General features: G+C 37.6%; 1 protein-coding gene across 1 annotated transcript in view; it reads left to right on the top strand.

Annotated features, from left to right (window-relative positions):
* The first annotated feature begins 236 nt into the window (after nt 1-236).
* The window catches only part of LOC149067677 (collagen alpha-1(XV) chain-like), a 130,794-nt gene continuing 111,850 nt past the window's right edge, over nt 237-19,180 (top strand). The window contains exons 1-4 of the mRNA XM_089252408.1: nt 237-324; nt 2,411-2,635; nt 3,928-4,093; nt 6,200-6,359. Coding sequence (XP_089108534.1) covers nt 237-324; nt 2,411-2,635; nt 3,928-4,093; nt 6,200-6,359 — 639 coding nt within the window. The remainder of the gene's footprint in view (nt 325-2,410; nt 2,636-3,927; nt 4,094-6,199; nt 6,360-19,180) is intronic.

Genomic DNA, 19,180 nt, shown 5'->3' on the forward strand with positions numbered 1-19,180 from the left:
AGCTTAATCTTGAAAATTCTCGTACAGATTGTCCAACGTGTATCATAGTACACGTACTCTTTTCCATATGATCATTATCTGATGCCACGATTTATACTTTAAAATTCCAGGGTCGGAAAATTTCATCTTTTTTCCCTCTTTTTTTTTATACAACCACCTAGTTGCGACGGTTTCGGTGTTGTATTTTGATAATGCCAAGTTCTGTTAAGACTAGGGGAAAATTTAACATTCAAACGATGCAGCAGGAAATAAGCAGCGCATCAGACAGAAAGAACCTACATGAACCCGAGGTTAAATGCAAATACAAATACTGCACGATCACAAGTAAATTACCCAGCGCGAAGCAGTTGAAAAATTAAAATTACAATAATAATATTGAAAAAATGTCCATAAAAAATATTATTGTTACTACAGGGTGATTCTAAATTCATGAGACAAACTTTAAGAGGTAATACAAGACCCCTAAGAGAGCAAGCAATTTTGATCATAGAATGTGTACTCGAATCTCGAGAGCAAACACGGTGGAAAGTGTATTTAGGGGGAACGCTAGCATTTCAACAAAAGAAAAAATATGCTGCGATATGTGTTATAAACCACTCGAAGGTGCAAGGGGTTGTAATGTGGTAAGCCCGTGGAAGGCTTGTGGTGGTGCAACCTGGAGCAAAATTTACCACAAAACATTATATCGCTTATCATTGTTTGGCACAGCATAAACTTGATGGATAAATAAACTTCATAGGAATAAAAATCAAACTCCAATCCAATCCGAAGGTACATTTATGCACCAATAAGAACTTTTTTTCTTTAAACTAGTTTGGCTTGCTTTTATTTGTGCCTGGACCATCAATATCAAAAAAAAAAAAAAATCATAAGCCAGTCGTGGATCCACAGAAATGTGTTGGAAGGTGATCTATTACAAATACAAATACAAGGCCACAACAGGCAGAATGCCCAACGAGGTGTCTGAGAAAAAGATGCCCATAAAAATATGGATGTCATATATTTCAAAAATATAGCAACCCAATTAAAAATGCAATTAACAAAAATTATAAACAATATATACCCATGATAAAATATTATACAATGCCCATAAAGAATACTTATGGTTGTCTTATTCTAAGAATGGATAGTTTCTCAATTTACCCCAACATGTTTATCGTATTTCTTTTTAAACATTTCTTCTACATTTTTGCTCTTACCCAAAGCCTTATAGTTATATGTGTGCGCGCACACGCATGGGGAGGGGAGGGGGGTTCCTTTTAATTGCACTATATAATATGGGACACCGCAATTTTTGACGTGAATACGCCTTTTAAATCATCTGACGATACTGGGTACATTCGCAAAAAGTTTTTTTGTTTGCGTGACGAAATAATTTAAACACTCATATCTCAGGAAGTATTCAGATTATACCAATCTTTTGTATGTCTGAGGGTAGATCTCGTTAAGGCAAATCCAATGATACCACTCTGGTCTTGATACCTTTTCCGTTCTGGGCACCAGACTCGCAGCCCGCTTTCGTAACGAAATTGTTTTATGCTATATCTCGAGAGGTTTTTGCAACACAAACAGCAGCCAATGATATTGTCTTTTAGATACTTCGAAGACAAATCCGATGATACCCATTTCATCAAGTCAATACCTACCTACCTGTGGATTCACGACACAAAGTACGTATTGACGTCAAATCTTGCGGCCGCGTCTATGACACAGCTCCTACCCAACTTTTTTTTCAATTACTATTCAGCTATTGGGAGGAGTGATCGCCCCTTTCTGGATCCTTGCTGTGATAAGCGGTATAATGACTTCTGGTAGGTTTATCGTTACCCAGGTTCTACCATGAGGAAGCCTAGTACATTACAATTCCCTACACCCTCGAACGATTGATAGCACATGTCGCAGCAATTACGTCAGAAAAATATATTTTCTTCTGGTGAAGTGTTGTTGTGCACTCATTAAAAAAATCCTCTACCGTCTTCGCTATTGCGGTTTGACCACACATTCTATGACCAAAAATGTTTGTTTAGGTGTCTTTATCACCCATTAAAGTTTGTAAGTAGGTAGGTGGCATGGACAGACCCATCACTTGTTTCGACTTTTATCAACTTGTGTACCAGCATTTTTCGGACTTTCACCTTAGGTTGACGCTTAATGGATTTACCAATTTTCGGATTTTTACCAGTATAATATGCTTTCACACACACATTATGAGTCACAATTTCTTTATGTACAGTACTTTTATTAGTTTTTGAAACCATAAACGTATGTTTCATGACCAGTCTTGGGTGGTTCATCGACTTTTATCAAAGAGCGGACATTCTCACATCTTGTCCATCATCTCCATCTCGGGATGGGGGTATATATTTTAAATTCTTAAACATCTCTCTCACACACACTCTCTCTAATTTAGGATCGAGTGCAAGACTGGATCTTCTGCGAGCTGTGAAGATTCCATTTATCACACCAGGTGTGGACTTCGTAAGTGGACCGGACGGCTTCCCTGCGTTTCTTCTCCAACGGGAAGCAGATATCAAAGCACCCTATCGCCTTCACCTTCCTCCAGTTCTCTACCGGGATTTTGCAATCGGCGTCACTTTTCGTCCAGCAAATCACACCGGTGGATTCATCTTCGCTGGTCAGTTTAAATAATCAAGTGAAATTTTATATTAAATTATTTTTATTCAAATCACAAATTTCATTCTAAAGTTCATTTTTCTATCGGAGGTTATCGAATCTTGACAGATATCGACCCGAACTTCAAAATCGATATAGTATCATATGTCGTCTAAGGCAGAGAGCACACTGGAGCGATACTGCAAGCGAAGTATGTAGCATGCAACTCGACACGGATTGGTTAAAAAACATGAAATTCAAGTTTTTTCTGTGACGAGTTGCAGGTTGTATCGCTTGTAGTATCCAGCGGAGAATGCGCCTAAAGGCCGTGATCACACACTACTCTGACGTGACGTGGGAAACTCTGTGAATCCGAACGAATCAGAATTCACCACATCACACGTCATGTCAGAGTAGTGTGTAGCGGACTTTAGGTAGAATGTACACTGGACCGATATGATAAGCGATACAATAAAAACCTGAAATTCCGTTTTTTAATCAATCCGTGTCGATATCGTGGACTACATCGTTGTAGTATCGCTGCAGTGTGAACCCAGCCTGAAAATAAAGTGGACCAATGTTCAGTTGAATTTTTAGCAATGAGAAATTTTGAAAAATAAAAGCGATTGATATGAATTGAAGATATTAACCCATTAACGCCGGGTGGTAATAAAATTTTTCAAATTTTAATTTTTACGTTTTTTCTTTGCTAATAAATGGTGGAAGTGGTTCCACTCATTATTTTTTGTTTGAAAGAAATCAAAGTCGTCGTTAATGGGTTAAAATAGGTTGCTGCCACCAGAAAGTTGAACAATAGTGATTTTCAACGTCTAACGTCAAACGAAGTAATTCAAACAATGGTTGAGCGATTTCTAGAGCAGATTTCGTCAATTTACAAGCCAGAGACTTGGTCGTTTCTTCTATCCCATCTAGGAGTAGCTAGCGGGTGCGTTAGGTCGGTATTACACTATAAAAGTTTGATGAAATCCCTTTTATAAAACTTGAAAAATCTAACCAATAAGGTTATTTGTTACATTCTAGAAAATGTAACAGTTGACCTTATTGGCTGCATTTTTCAAGTTTTATAATAGGACTTTTATCAAACGTTTATAGTGTAATACCGGCCTTAGTTCATTTTGTCTGCATATTCGTGTTTTGATCAAGTTTTTAATATTGATGACGTGTGATATCAATGGTGAAGTTCTGGGGGAATCGTTGTTCAGTGAAATCGTAGTTATGTCAAGAAAAACAATTCCAGAATTATACATGATGAGTTTTAAATTTGGTCCGTTTTTTTTCTCATTTCCGTTTCAGTTGTGAATCCGACCGAAACCGTGGTACAGCTTGGGCTGAAGATGTCTCCTTATCCAGAATCCAAATTGCAAAACATCACTCTATATTATACGGACGTGGATATGCATCTGACGTCCAGAGCTATAGTCAGTTTTGTCGTTCCAACTTTCGTCAATGCTTGGACGAAGTAATTATTAAGCAATTTTCTATTGAATTAAATCAAAAAATAACAATCTATTCATATTTTATTCAGATTATCGTTCATATTTTGGACTATCCAGTACTTTGTCATTCGATCTTCTTTACTTTCAAACATCTCTTAAAAACTTGTAAAAACGAAACAAAATCAGCCTATTGATTACATTCGTTCGAATGTAACCAATACGTTTATTAGTTGTATTTTTCAAGTTTTATAAAATAACTTTTATAAAATATTATAGTGTAAGACTGGAATTACACTATAAAAGTTTTACAGAAGCTCTTTTATAAAACTTGAAAAATCCAACCAATAAGCATATTGGTTACATCCTAGAAAATGCAACTGATGATCCTATTGGTTGCATTTTTCAAGTTTTGTAAAACAACTTTTATAGTGTAATCCCGGCCTAAGGCGGGGATTACACTATACAATTTCGATAAAAGATCTTTTACAAAACTTGAAAAAAAACCAGTATGTCTACTAGTTACATTCGCTCGAATGTAACTAATAAGCTTATTGGCTGCATTTTTAAAGTTTTACAAAAGAACTTTTATCAAACTTTCACAGTGTAATCCCGTTCTAATACCGGTCTAAGTCATTTTAGCAATCGTCTTCACTTTTATATATCTGGGCATATTGCGTTGCTGACGATCACCTGATAGCCATTTGACGTACGATGAACGAGCTTCCCGCGCTATTTTTGGTCAACAGTAGGGTTGTTCTCTCACCTTGTTGATTTTAACCAAAAGGAACATATTTCAAGCCATAAATATGGTTTACACGTGTTCTCCGGTTAAAAATTCATTTCCAGGAATTCATTCTTTACATCATTAATCTTTGACTTGCTAAGAAAAAGCACTTATAAAGGAGAGCTGACTCGTCGTCCATCTTTGAGAAAAGAACAGTTTTGCCGCCCCCCAGGGATGATTTGAAAACCTATGATGAGATAATACTGAAGTCACACTTTTTCTCAAAGATGGTGGATGAGTCAGCCTATGATTTCAAAAAGCTCTAGCTAAATCAAAACATATTTGTTTCAAAAGGGCGTTTTTGGCACATCACCAAGTTATGATAACTCTTTCAGACCCTGCATGCACAAAAAAATGTGGTGTAGTTGCTTTTCTCTCACTGTAGATTTTTTTCAATCTCAAGGAGTTAAGCCCTGACTTGAAGGATTGTATAATATTGAGTTTGAAGTATGGTGAATATGAACTTTGGGGCTTGTATCAGAGGGCAGCACTTAAAGTTGAACTTTCGGGGGGGGGGGGGGTCTTATGATGACTTCCAGGAGAAAGTGCCTTCGGGAAAAGTGTGATTTATTACATAAAATTTAGCAATAAATTCTGGAAAAAATTTGTATGTCAAGATGAATATACGTTGCATCATCTTGGATGAAAAAAAATTGAATGAAGTTTTAATTATTTCTTCACAAAAAATAAAACATTGAAAATTTGAAAAAAATTGATGAATTGATGATTTGAAAAAAGATTTGATGTGACATTTATGTTTCTAATATATTTTTCACGTAAGAAATATGCAAAAGCGCGGTAGCTCAGGTCGATAAGATACTCGCTAGAGGTGTCGCGAATTCGATACCCGATTCGTCCTTGTCAGAAAACTTTCCTGGCACAGGGGTACAACAAAAACGGCGATATAACCGCAGAAAAAATTGCTACCGCAGGGAGTCCCCATCGGGGGGTTAGCGCACCAACCTCTCGACGAGTATAAAAAAACAAGCCTGCCGTTCGGAATCGGCAATAAATTGTAGGTCCCGGTCTAAAAAAAATTAGCCCTCGTGTGAAGAAAATGACCGTGGTGCGACAAAAATGAAATATGCAAAACATAGTGAAAATTCCAAAAAAAATTAATGTTCGGGTCTGAAAGGGATAATAATAGAAGATGTTTGGAAAACGATATCATCATTTTAAATGCAATGCGGAGGTGAGAAATTGATCAACCATAAACGGTCGGAAACTACCAGAATTAACTATTTTATGAAATGGATTCCGAACTTTTTGTTTGATTAACTGAAAATTCATTAAAAATGATAAAACTAATTGCTATCATTATAAAATAGCGTCGTTTATTTTCCAGGATAGCCTTACGTGTAGCTGAGAACAACATATCATTTTATTACAACTGCGAAGAGTTTTCCACTGCTGTGGTGAGAAGAATACCGAAGAGCCTAGTTTTTGACACTGCCTCTACGTTGTACATTGGACAAGCTGGATCGCTACTCAAAGGACACTTCGAAGTAAGAACTCTCGATATACACATTATTAATAGTTTACCGAGACACGGCGGTTCACGAAGTCTTTGTCACATACAGTCGACGTTGGATTATACGAACCTACAATTTACGAACTACAAGTGTTTACGAACTAACCTCCTGGTCCCAAACAATGAACTATTCTGTACAGCAACAACACTTTCCCATTTAAAAACTTCCGATTTCACAAACTATTTTTCACGCCCGTACGGGTTGGTAAAAACGAACATCGACTGTATATGCCTCCCCCTCCCCGCTAAATATTTTATTTTTTCAAAAATTTGACTGAAATTACGTGATTTAACAATAGTGTATATGTGGTATTATACAAGGTGCCTTGTAATAGGACTTTATATCATCAACTGTTCGTCGTAGAGGTATGGTTCCACAATTCGAAAAGTGCTCGAATGTGTTCAAAAATCACTTTATACCAGTTTTGGGGATGAAAATGCAGTGTGTCCCAAAATAATTAATCTAAATTTTTATACGGTTCCCCTGCCCTCTAACTTCCAATTAAAAAGCTGTTGCCTCCCGTTTCTACCTAGCCCATCAAAAGAAATCATGTTTCTAAGTGCAATTTTCGCTGAGGTAATTGAATTCAAAAATCCGCGGAAATTCGGGAAGAAACAACATAAACTGATGGACAACGCTTCTTTTCCTCATTTATGCTGTTCTTTCCTAACTTTTCTCCGGTTTTTGAATTCGATTATCTCAACGAATATTGCACTTAAAAACATGAATTTTTTTGACATGCAAAGAAAAGACAGGGCAAAAACTTTCTAATTGGATGTTAGAGGACAGGGAGATCGTATGAAAGTTTTGATTTTTTTTATTTTGTGACACATTGTGTTCACTGTCACTCTCAAACTGGTGCAGAATGATTTTTGAACACATTTTAATCATTTTTTAAATTGAAACTATGTCTCTACGACTAACGGTTGATGATATGAAGTCCGAATTAGGACTTACAGGACACCCTGTATATGTTATTTGTTCCGGAGATTATGAAATCGCTATCTTCCAAATTGGAAGTGGGAAATTTCAAAATTAATGAAATGTTTGAATCCATCTATTTTTCCGATGTTGGTGTGAACGTGGATAACGTGCCAGAATGGACAAACTTGATTTTGCGCCTCCCCACTGTAAAACTCCATAGATCTACAGCAAAGTATTTTTTGCATTATCTTTTGGAATTATTTTTCAATTTTTATTCCTATAATTTTCTGCCCTAGGAAGTTGCTCTCAATGTCCCCCTCTAGTTGTGGCCTGGGCCTGATTGCTTGTTTTCTTGACGTTTTATAAAGGGGAGATCGGCTCGCATTTGCGTTACCAAGTTGAGCCATCGAAAACCAATTTCAGCTGACCCCTATGAAGTAATGGGTCAACTAATAAAAATCATGGTTGGCTTCATCTAAATATGGACAGTATAATCTCCCCCTCCGAAGCGCAGTAGTTTTTACCTTGGGCCCTTTATTACACTATAAAAGTTCTTTATAAAACTTGAAGAATACAACCAATAAGCTTATCGGTTACATTCGAGCAAATTTAACCGCAGGCTTATTTTTTTTTTTTCAAGATTTGTAAAAGATCTTTTATCAAACTTTTACAGTGTAATCCCGGCCTTAGTGCGGCTTATTTATAAGAAATTAGGGTGAATCTATGTGGTTTTTGAAAACCGTGAAATTAACTGTGATTTAACGAGGTTCAATGTGGTAATTTGTGATTCCTTGCTGTGTATTCATTTGACCAGAGTTCTTACAAAAAAAAACACCGTAATCCGGCTCAGCTAATAATGCTGAAAAAAAAAAATCAACGTCACCTAGCGGATATTCCAATGAATACAGTTTCCATTCTACCCGACAAAAGACGTCACCAGTCAACTCATGTGCTTGGGTTACTGATTAATTCATCATTTTATGACTGGAAATTTAACAGAAGTTCCAGATGAAATTGAGCTGCATAAATATGTTTAGCAAACGATATCCAGAATGGCGGATGCATCAGTAACTCAAAGTCGACCGATAACGCCTACTTTCGGGAAAACAGAATCAAAACTGTTTGGAACTATTCATTATAATAGCCGCTAGGTAATGTTGAATCCTTTTTTTCAGCACATACATTGGTGTAAAGTAACCGGGGAAGGTGCAAAGTAGCCCCAGATTACGGTGTTAATTTTTCAGGCATGCAAAATGTCAAAATTGCTGATTATCATGTCTTGGTAACCTCTTTTTTAGATTATTTGACATGTTGTTTAGTTTGGGTATGTTGTGAACGTATTGTGAAAAGTAATAATCAGTGTTATATGTATGTAATATACCCCATCATGATCAACCTATTTTAATCAACTGTGGATGTTGGTCTTGAAAATTTTCCAAAATTCCATGGGAATTACAATGTAAAAACTGTAAACATCAACCAAGATAGGTGGAATGTGTAAATGTGTAATGTGTTTTACATTGAGGAAAAGGAGTAACCACGTGATTATAATTGGTTGTAAATAATCATCTTTGTAATTATGTTTTCAAATAAGATGTACATATAGGCATAAATCTACGTTTCGAGCATTCATTGGAAAACTATATAGAGAAAACGTATATAAACTGAAATTATCCGTTATATGCAGCGCGATCAAATTTCGAAATTTTTTGATAAAATCAACGTTCGAAGAAACCAACATGTAACGATAGATGCTTCATCAAAGGGCGCTATTTTGAATGATTTATTTGGTCTTGATCCGATAAAAAGGTCTTCGCAGTTTCTAATTCCTCGCTTCGTTAACTAACGCAATTTTGATAAATACACACTTAGTTATTCGAGGAGTTTTCGCCAAAACGAGCGTTTCAATTTAATAAATAGATCTTTTAAAAGAGAGTTCAATTTGAAAATGTTCGCCATCGAGCCGACGGCAGATTTTAATCAAGAAAATTGAACTGTTTTAGATTCTTGAAATGTTTTGTTCCCATGTAAAGAAATGAAACTTGACGAAGCTGAAGTTGAATAGAAGATCAGCATACGCAACATTGAACAACCAAATAATCCACTCGTTTCATCTAATGTCAATTAAACTCCGATCACGCGCATCTCTCTACTTTTACTAATTTCTTTTTACTTTTATCCAACCAAGGAGCATCGCGCGAAAATCACTTTACGTGGGTTGTCATCAATGTACCTCGAGCTTTCGTTTGGCTCTTTCACAAAATGTCCACTGTTACGTTCAGTGTCCGAAGTCTGGGCAATTCACGAACCGGCCAAACTTCGGGCATTGGTCAGAACAAAATAAAACCTCTATATTTTATAAAATATAATATAAATTCTGGCCTAAACAGCAATTTCAATTCAGAAACAATCATTCATATTTTTCCTTAAATTTTATTTATTTTCTGGAAAAAGTAACTAAAGTATATGAAATACAGTCGAATCCCGTTATAACAAACTCCAAGAGACCGGAGAAATCACTTCGTTATAACGAAATTTCGTTATAAAGGAATTCCGGGTTTTAGCATTGTTCCTATGTTAACTTATCTGGGGGATTGGAAAAGTGTTCGCTAAAGCGAGATTTTCGCTATAACGGTATTCGTTAAAACGGGATTCGACTGTATTTTACAAATTAAAAAAAAAATGAAATGCATTAAATTTTGAAACTAGTGTGTTTTATAAGTCCGCAACAATATCATTACAGTGTATAAAAAGAAACTTGAAGCTATTATAATGATGATTAGGTATTAGAAAGCGCAAGGGTCTACAGCAGTGTTTCTCAAAGTGTGCATCGCTACTCCTACGGGCGTCGCCCCTTTGACAGGGGCATCGGGGTGAGCTGGAGATATTGATTTTTGTGCCTATTTATGCTTGGAAGTGGTTCTTTCACAAGTGAAAATATCTACCAAACTAACTTGGAGAGCCGCTGGTGACAAAAATTTGGGAAACACTTTCTTACGAGGTTAAGGTACACCAACAATCTTTTCTGCTGAAACCTGCTTACGCTTTCTGTGCAACATATGATGATGTTGATTGTGGATAATTGGTGATGAATGCATTAATAAACTATATCAGTGTTTCTCAAAGTGTGCGTCGCAGCTCCTAAGGGCATCGCGGTGACGTGATCTGGAGATATTGATTTTTTTTTTTTTTTGTAAGTGAAAGTACCTGTAAAACTCAATTCTGGGGAGCTGCAGATGAATCATGAATTACGCAACGGAGCCGCGGGTGACAAAAGTTCAAGAACTACCGAACTCTATGATCAAAAAAATAAATTTATCGCTCTTATTTGGAGAAAAACAATCGATCATCTTCTAATGCTCAATCCAGTAGCATTTTTCGATGGAGATCCTTGAAAACTTAGAGTTCCATATATTTTCAAATTTAGTATACATTGCGCATCCCCGACTTCGTTGGCAACATTTGGCGAAAATTTCCATTTTCAGGCAACCTATATGGAAAAGATCCATTATGGACGAGTGACAAGGTAGAGCCTGGATCCTTAATCTTAGTTGATCCCGTTGAAATTGAGCTCACTTATCAGTGCCTTAAAAATGCCAGAACCTCGTTTTTTCTGGTGCTTTACCGCGGTGTCTATGCAAATGATATTTTAATTTAAACGGTTGGACGAACAGCGTCCGAACGATCTCGTCTACCTTTTTATCTCTCTTTTCGCCTCTTTTATTTTAAAGTCTGTTTCGTTTCTTTGTTTTCATCGAATCTCTCCTAAGAAAATATTAAAGCGAATTTATTTTAAGGCAATCGCTTAATACGATAAGAGTGAGTAGCATGGAAAGGACACCAAATTCAATAGAGTTAAAATGATAGTTGTTATCTGCATTATTATTAGAAAGTTGATAGTGAAAAAAGTTGTTGATTGTTTTAATATATTGCATACAGTGAAACCTCGTATAACGATATTCTCCGGACCAAGAAAAAATATCGTTGTAGAGGGATTATCGTTGTATCGAGAGGAGAGGCAACATTATGCTTACTCGTGATCAAATTTATGCTTTGTCATCTTTTCTACATCGGCATTGTTAATACTACCAGAAAATATGCTTTTATATATTTATTCGCGCAAAAAAATTGTGATTGATTAGTTTATTAATAAAATATTCACTTCAGATGCGTTGCCCTGTAAAGAAGTTTATTGCATTGCACTTTTGTGTCTTTACACAGATAGTAGCAATACCAATAACTTCCTTTAGCTTTCGGTGATCCTTTAGTGTAAAATATCGATGATTTTAGATGCCTTCAGAAAAACGAAAACAAATGACGAAGTTAAAAGATTTCGAGAAGAAAAAAAAAATCATTTTTTTTATATACATATATAGCGGTTTCAAAAAAATCCTAAAAATATCGTTGTATAGGGATTTGTCGTAGTAAAGGATATCATTGCATCGAGAGAAGTTTAACATTAGACTATAGGCAATTCCAAACACGATTTGATAAAATATCGTTGTAGAGGGAGTTATCGTTATGTCAAGTATCGTTGTTGTGAGGTTTTACTGTATATCGATTAGTATCAGTATACTGGGTGAACTGTTAAGTTCCTTTGCCCCAAATTACTAGCGAGCCGTTGATCCTAGAGGCCCACTTCCAATTAGAAAAAATATCCTAATAACGTGTGGACTCCAGATAGGTCACTCAAATTGCAAGGGGTTGCATAGTTATTAAAATAAAAAAAATTAACACTTTATTTGGCCACCCTGTCCAAAAAACCAAATTGGAAAGTTATTGCCCTGTCTCTCCTGAAACCAAAAAAAAAAAACACCCGTGCAATATTTTCTGAGATATTTGTGTGTTTGGATTCAAAAATGGCTAAAAATGAGGGAAACAACCGCATAAACTACCGAAAATAAGCTCATTATACTTTTCATTCCTTTTATTTTCAGCGATTTTTGAATTCAAAAATATCTCAGAAAATATTGCACTTAGAAACGTGGAATATTTTTTGTTGGTCATAGAAGGAGTCAACTTTCTAATTGGGTTTTTATTGCAGGGCGACTAAATGAATGTTAATTTTTTATTTTAATAACTATGCAACCCCTTGCAATATGAATGACGTATCTGGAGTCTGCACGTTATTTAGATATTTTTTCAAACTGGAAGTATGCCTCTAAGATAAACGGTTTTCCAGTAATTTGTAGCGAAGGGAGTTAAACGTTTACCCTGTATATTTGAGTATATCGTATAGTCCGTGTATATTGCGTCTAGCGTTGATAGAAGAAACTTTCAACTATCCGGCCTAATATGGCGGAAGAGTAGGCAGGATAACAAAAATGTCGGATAGGCCTGGAGTCTACAAATGCTCCTTTTCTACCTTACCCATAAAATTGAGAAAACACCCTTTTTTTATATATACCAAAACCCGCTCTTATTCATATTTTCTGACCTCTCGGTGCAGACAGTACGTTATTATCGTCCAGTGAGTTTGACGAGCTCCCTCTCGAAAATTTTGGAAATTATCATCAAAAGGCAGTTTGTGAAGTGGATAGACGAGAATAATGTATTGTCGGATAATCAGCATGGGTTCAGGAAGGGGAAGTCATGTGTAACTAACCTCCTTTGCTTCTATGATTACGTGACTAAGGCTTTGGGTAAGAGCAAAAATGTCGACGTTGTTTACCTTGATTTCCAGAAGGCATTCGATCGGGTCCAACATGGCAAACTCTTGAAGCGTTTACACGAGATTGGAATAGGGGGCAACTTGCTGAATTGGATAGAATCGTGGTTAAGAGATAGGTCGCAACGAGTTATGGTGAACGGGGAATTCTCTGGTTGGACAGACGTCACAAGTGGAGTTCCTCAGGGAAGTGTCCTTGGCCCCATACTTTTTTCACTTTTTATCGACAAACTCGATCAGGGTATCGATGGAATTACTAGCAAATTCGCAGATGATGTGAAGCTAATGGGAGTAATCGGAAATGAAAGCGATAGGGAGTTGCTCCAGACCAACTTAAACAAGATTGCAGCATGGGCAAATGAATGGAGCATGACGTTTAGCGTAGATAAGTGCATGGTCGCTCATTTTGGTTCGAACAACCCACGGTTCTCTTACGAGTTGAATGGTGTCACTATCCCGGATGCAACTAGAGTCACCGATTTGGGAATTCTCATTGACGAGCGACTTAAGTTTTCTGAACATTGTTCAGCGGTTGTCAAAAAAGCGAATAGAATGCTTGGTCTCATTTTCAAAAAGGTCTCTTCGCGTTCTCCTAAAGTCATTCTTCCGCTTTTTCGAGGCTTAGTTCGTCCTGGACTGGAGTATGCTGTAAGGTTTTGGAGACCATACCTACAGAGGGACATAGACTTGGTTGAAGGGGTGCAGAGAAGAGCTACGCGTGTCCTTATTGGCACACAGGGCTTGAGTTATGAAGAAAGACTTCATTTTTTGAATATGTTTACATTGGATGAACGCAGGTGTCGAGGAGATATGATCGAAGTGTTCAAAATTTTCAATGGGATGGATAGGATGGACCATGAACTTTTAGTACACCGCCAATCGACTGCTTTTACAAGGGGACACCAGTATCGATTGGTGAGGGACAATGCAAGGTTATGGTGTCGCAGGGAATTTTTCTCCAATAGGGTTGTTAATAAATGGAATAGCTTACCCCCGGAGGTAGTAAATTGTAACACAATTGACACGTTTAAAAAGAAATACGATAAACATGTTGGGGTAAATCGAGAAGCTATCCATTCTTAGAATAAGACAACCATAAGTATTCTTTATGGGCATTGTATAATATCTTATCATGTGTATATATTGTTTGTAATTTGTGTTAATTGCATTTTTAATTGGGTTGCTGTATTTTTGAAACATATGACAACCATATTTTTATGGGCATCTTTTTATCAGCCACCTCGTTGGGCATTTTGCCTGTTGTGGCGTTGTATTTGTATTTGTATTTGTATTTGTATAAATGTTTGTTATGTACTGTAAATTTTAAAAACTTATTACTAGAACCACCTCGTTGGGCGATTTCTCTGTTGTGGCCTTTGTGTTTGTACTTCATTGGCCTCTAGTCACATCCGCTTCTAAAACTACATTCAACGTGTTGCTAAAAAAGTTCTTATAACGTCTAGTCTTGAAGGTTTCGTGAATAATGAAAACCAATAATCCAGAGATCAATCAAAGTTCACATTTTCAACGGCTTATAGAACTGCGAGGATGCAGTATTACAGTGAATACTGTACTAGTGTCGGTTGTTTTCAACGCCAGATACAAAACGCACTCAACCACCCACAAGATGATGAAACAAAATCAGTAGGTGGTAAGTGCAAACCCACCCTGTGCCACGTTTGCAACGGTTCACGAAATCTTTTCCCCGGACATCTCGCCCCTAGTACGTTTCGTCCCCGTTACATTTGGCCCCCGGAAATTTCACTCCTGACATTTCGCCTGCCCCGAACATATATGAGCGACCCGGTGAGTGACCAGTTGAGTCACCCTATCAGTGATCAAGTGAATTGGACATTTACCCCCCTGACATTTCGCCTGCCCTGACCGTATGAGAGAACATATGAATGATGGTACAAGTGACCAAGTGAGTGACCGTATGAGTAACCAAGTGAGCTGGATATTTATTCGTGACAATTAACCTGCCCTGACCATATGAATGACCGTACGAGTAAACATATGAATGATGGTGTGAGTGACCGTATGAATGATCAAGTAAGTTGGACATTAAGTCCCCGATGGTATTTCACCTGCCCTGACCGTATGAGCGATGGTATGAATGACCGTATGTGTAAACAGATGATTGATGATAAGAATGACCACGTAAGTGACCGTATGAGTGATAAAGGGAGTTGAACATCTACTTTTGAGACTTTGCCTGCCCTGACCAAGTGAGTGACCCTGTGAGTGATCAAGTGAGTTGAACATATACTTCCTGACATTTCACCTGCCCTGACCGCATGAGAAATGGTATGAGCGACCGCATGAATGATCAAGTAAGTTATTTTATATCGGTAGACATTTACCGATTGGCATTTCACCTGCCCTGACCATATGAGTGACCGTATAAATGACCGCAGGAGTAACAAAGTGAGTGACAAAGTAAGTGATCATATGAATCATCAAGTGAGTGACCGTATGAATGACCAAGTGAGTGACCGTATGAATGACCAAGTGAGCGACTACGTGAGTTGGACCGGATATCTCATTTCAAACCCGACATTTCGCCCCCTTGAGTAAATGTTAGGTGAGTATGCGGCAGAAATTTGCACAAAGCATAATATAATGTGTATTGCTGTCACAAATGCATTGGCGTACGTATTAAGTGTGACGGGGAAGGGGGGGGGATTTTAATGCTTTTCTTCAGGACTGTTATATGTACTCCAGCTTATGCTGAAAAATTTCGCTGCAACGTAAATTTGGAAACAATTATTTTATGCTTCGCAGCAAATTCCAAATTTTTAGGGCCCATTAAAGTACTACATAACCACCTATAAGAGGGGGGGGGGTCATCTTTACAGACACTCACCCGGTCAGTCATTCGGTCGCTCACTTGGTCAATCATACGGTCACTCGCTTGATCACGCATACGGTCACTTGGTCATTCTTATGGTCACTCACTTGGTCAATCATACAGTCATTCACTTGATCACGCATACGGTCACTTGGTCATTCTTATGGTCACTCACTTTGTCACTCACTTGGTTATTATTACGGTTACTCATATAGTCACTCACTATATCACTCATACAGTGAACCCCAGTCACTCACTTGGAAACTCAAATAAGCACTTACTCGGTCACTCATTCAGTCACCCATATGGTCAATCACTTGGTCACTGATACAGTCAATCACTCTGTCACTCATGTCGTTAATCACTTGGTCACTGATACGGTCAATCACTCAGTCACTCACTTTGAAACTCAAACAAGCAATCACTCGGTCACTGACTTGGTCACTCATACAGTAAATCACTCGGTCACTCCTGTGGTCAATCATTTGGTCACTGATACGATCAACTTCTCGGTTATTCATACGGTCAATCACTCACTTGCACACACATACGGTCACTCACTCATACAGTCAATTCCACACTCATAGATACTGTCGCTCACGTGGCCAGTCATTCTGTCTCTCACTTAGACATTTGTACGGTCATTAACTCACTCCTAAAGCTGATTTCACACTCACTTGGTCACTCATCCACTTATATGGAAACTCACACAGTCAGTCACTCATGCGTTTAGGGCAGGTGAAATATCAGGTGCGAAATTTCCGGGGGTGAAATGTGATGGGGACGAAACGTTCTAGGGGTGAAAAGTCGTGGACGAAATGTTGGAGGCAAAATTTCCGTATCCCGTTAGCAACATCCATTAGCGATTTTTCCTGAACTGTAGCCATTGATGGGTGATTCGTAACTGATTCGATTTTGGGCTGTGGAAACTGAGGGCTATAAAATTCATTTGATTATGTTTATCACTTCATAGTCATTTTGGGCATATTAAGACTAGTTAGGCCGCAACCTACACGGGGTCGAGTTAAACAGGTAATCCAAACACAACCAGGCTCTGTCACCGAAGTGATTTAGCACAGTGATCCCGAGGACGGTTGTGTAGGGGAAAAGTCCAGCCGGACGAGGTCCCACTTACCAGTCAAGCACTCCCTCAACATGAGTCAGAAGAGTATGCACAATACTTGGAGGCCGCGCTGAAAAACATTTTGATGCAGAGTATCTTGATACAGAGAATGTGATGCAAAAAAATAAAGAAATGTACATATATGTGCAATATCAGACTGAAAAAAAGCTAAACAGTGGGCACAATGCTTTGGGGGCCACGAAAACAGCTGTACCAAATATTGATAGACTATCTTGATGAAGGGAATATGGTGCAGAATAAAATATATACATGTAAGACAGATAGGCCGCAACCTACAGTTTATAGTTCATTCCGAACGGCTTTCTCTTCGTGTCTTTAACTATCAGAGATTGGTGCTGGTCGAGTACCTTCCAGCTTCCAACCCAAGTCAAAGGTGTCGCCTGCCTTCCCGATCTTCCAATCCGCTTGGCCACACATGGTCGAAGAACGCCAACTAAGAGTGTTCCGGAAAAACCGGTGCCGTTGTTCTTGGCAAATATTCGCCAAGAAATATTGGACCACGCTTTGCCAGTGTGTATCCAGCCTATGCCACTGTTGCTTCTTTGCATCAGGGAGAAGGAAAATATTGGAAGCAAATGTTTGCGAATGAATATTGGGCCAACCTTGACACGAGAGTGTGGCCATGGCTTTGTTCATTCTTTCTTCCATAAATAGAAGTTGTAATTTCGTGTCAGTAAATTACAACTTCTGACATAAAAGTATATGGATTGGGTGGAAACTTCCGAACACCCTTGTAACACCATATATAACATTTGTAAATGCTAAAAATTGTGTATAATATTCTTGAAGCGTCCTAAATAATTCACTCGAGGAATTTCGAGTCTAAAGTTTTTTGCTCTTTGGATGTTTTGTTATTATGCAGTGAGGAAAGAGCATCAATCTTCATTAAAAGAACATCACCACAATTAAAGCGCAGGTAAGAGAGGCTAGCCTTTTAAATTATTTAGTAGTTCAGACAAGGAAAGAAATATTTCAGTGATTTTTGACCGCTGGAGGTCTGGACCACCCACAGCTTTGAAAGCGTTTGTCAAACGGCTTATGGATTTCATAAGAAGAATAAAAACACTTTCAAAGGATATTATACGCGCAAAAATATATTATTCGATTGCCTTCCATTGCATGTGTATGGTATTTTCATATATGCATTTTCTCGCACAGTCTTATTTTTTTAACGAAAACAACTCGAAAAAAGACACGTCTAGGTTGGCTTTAACGCAATTATGTATATGAGTAAGTGGTTATTAGGGGAACATGTATCAGGTTATTAGGGATTAGTGTGGTTGCGGTTCTCGAAAGAATTATCCGGGAGGTTTCCTTCGTGTTTTTTCCCTTGTTTTGAAGAAGATGAAACAATCACCCTGTTCGCTCACTAACCATTAACCAGAAGGAGGTGGGGCCAATCTATGAGCAATGATCGAGATCAATTCAGTGACGTTTTTTTAAGTTAACAGTCAATTGTTAGCTGTCATCGCTCAGTCCATCCCCGAGTAAACCCCGTGATTATAACTATGCCATTAAATCGCAGTAAAATGCACTGAAAAGGTTTCTTGTTTTCTTTCATAAATATATGGTTGCCGAAGTAGCCTATTTGATAAATGGTTTTTTTCTCCGCTTCTTCGTAGTGAAGATGTTCCTGCATACACTTTTTTTTTTTTTCAACTAAGCGCAATATTCGTGGTTTGATTGGAATTCATAAGGTATGTCCATCTAAGGCTTCCAGATCTGGACAAGACTGTTTTCATAGAGTAGAACTTGTAGCAAAAGGGCAAAAATTACGACGTCACCATTCGGCAGTCATTGGTTGAATAGTAAAAAAATGACCTGAGATTGATATATTTCGACGAGAATTCTCTCTCGAGCTCACGTGACATTCTTAGGCTTAAATCAAGAGTATTGGTTATTTGAGTTTTGTTTTTTCTTGTGGGGGAAATTGCTAAACGAATCACTTATTTTAGTAACTAAAATAGAAATTACCATGAATATATGTTCATTAATACATTAATTTATTGATGAACTACTGTATTTTACTTGCGATAGTTGGAATAAACCTGATTATTCAAATTAATTCAAATGATGCGTATGAAATATTTAAGAGCAATATCTTTCTGTATTACTTGAGAAAAAATGATAATTTTCAAGCCTTACTTAATTACATAGTTAAAAGCCATGGCCGTATAATGAACATATTGTTGTCATATTTAGTTCGT

The sequence above is a fragment of the Pholcus phalangioides genome, unplaced genomic scaffold (genome assembly GCF_987345545.1).
Source record: "Pholcus phalangioides strain wild (caught in Gottingen) unplaced genomic scaffold, Ppha-v1.0 ptg000029l_1, whole genome shotgun sequence".
Taxonomy (NCBI): Eukaryota; Metazoa; Arthropoda; class Arachnida; order Araneae; family Pholcidae; genus Pholcus; species Pholcus phalangioides.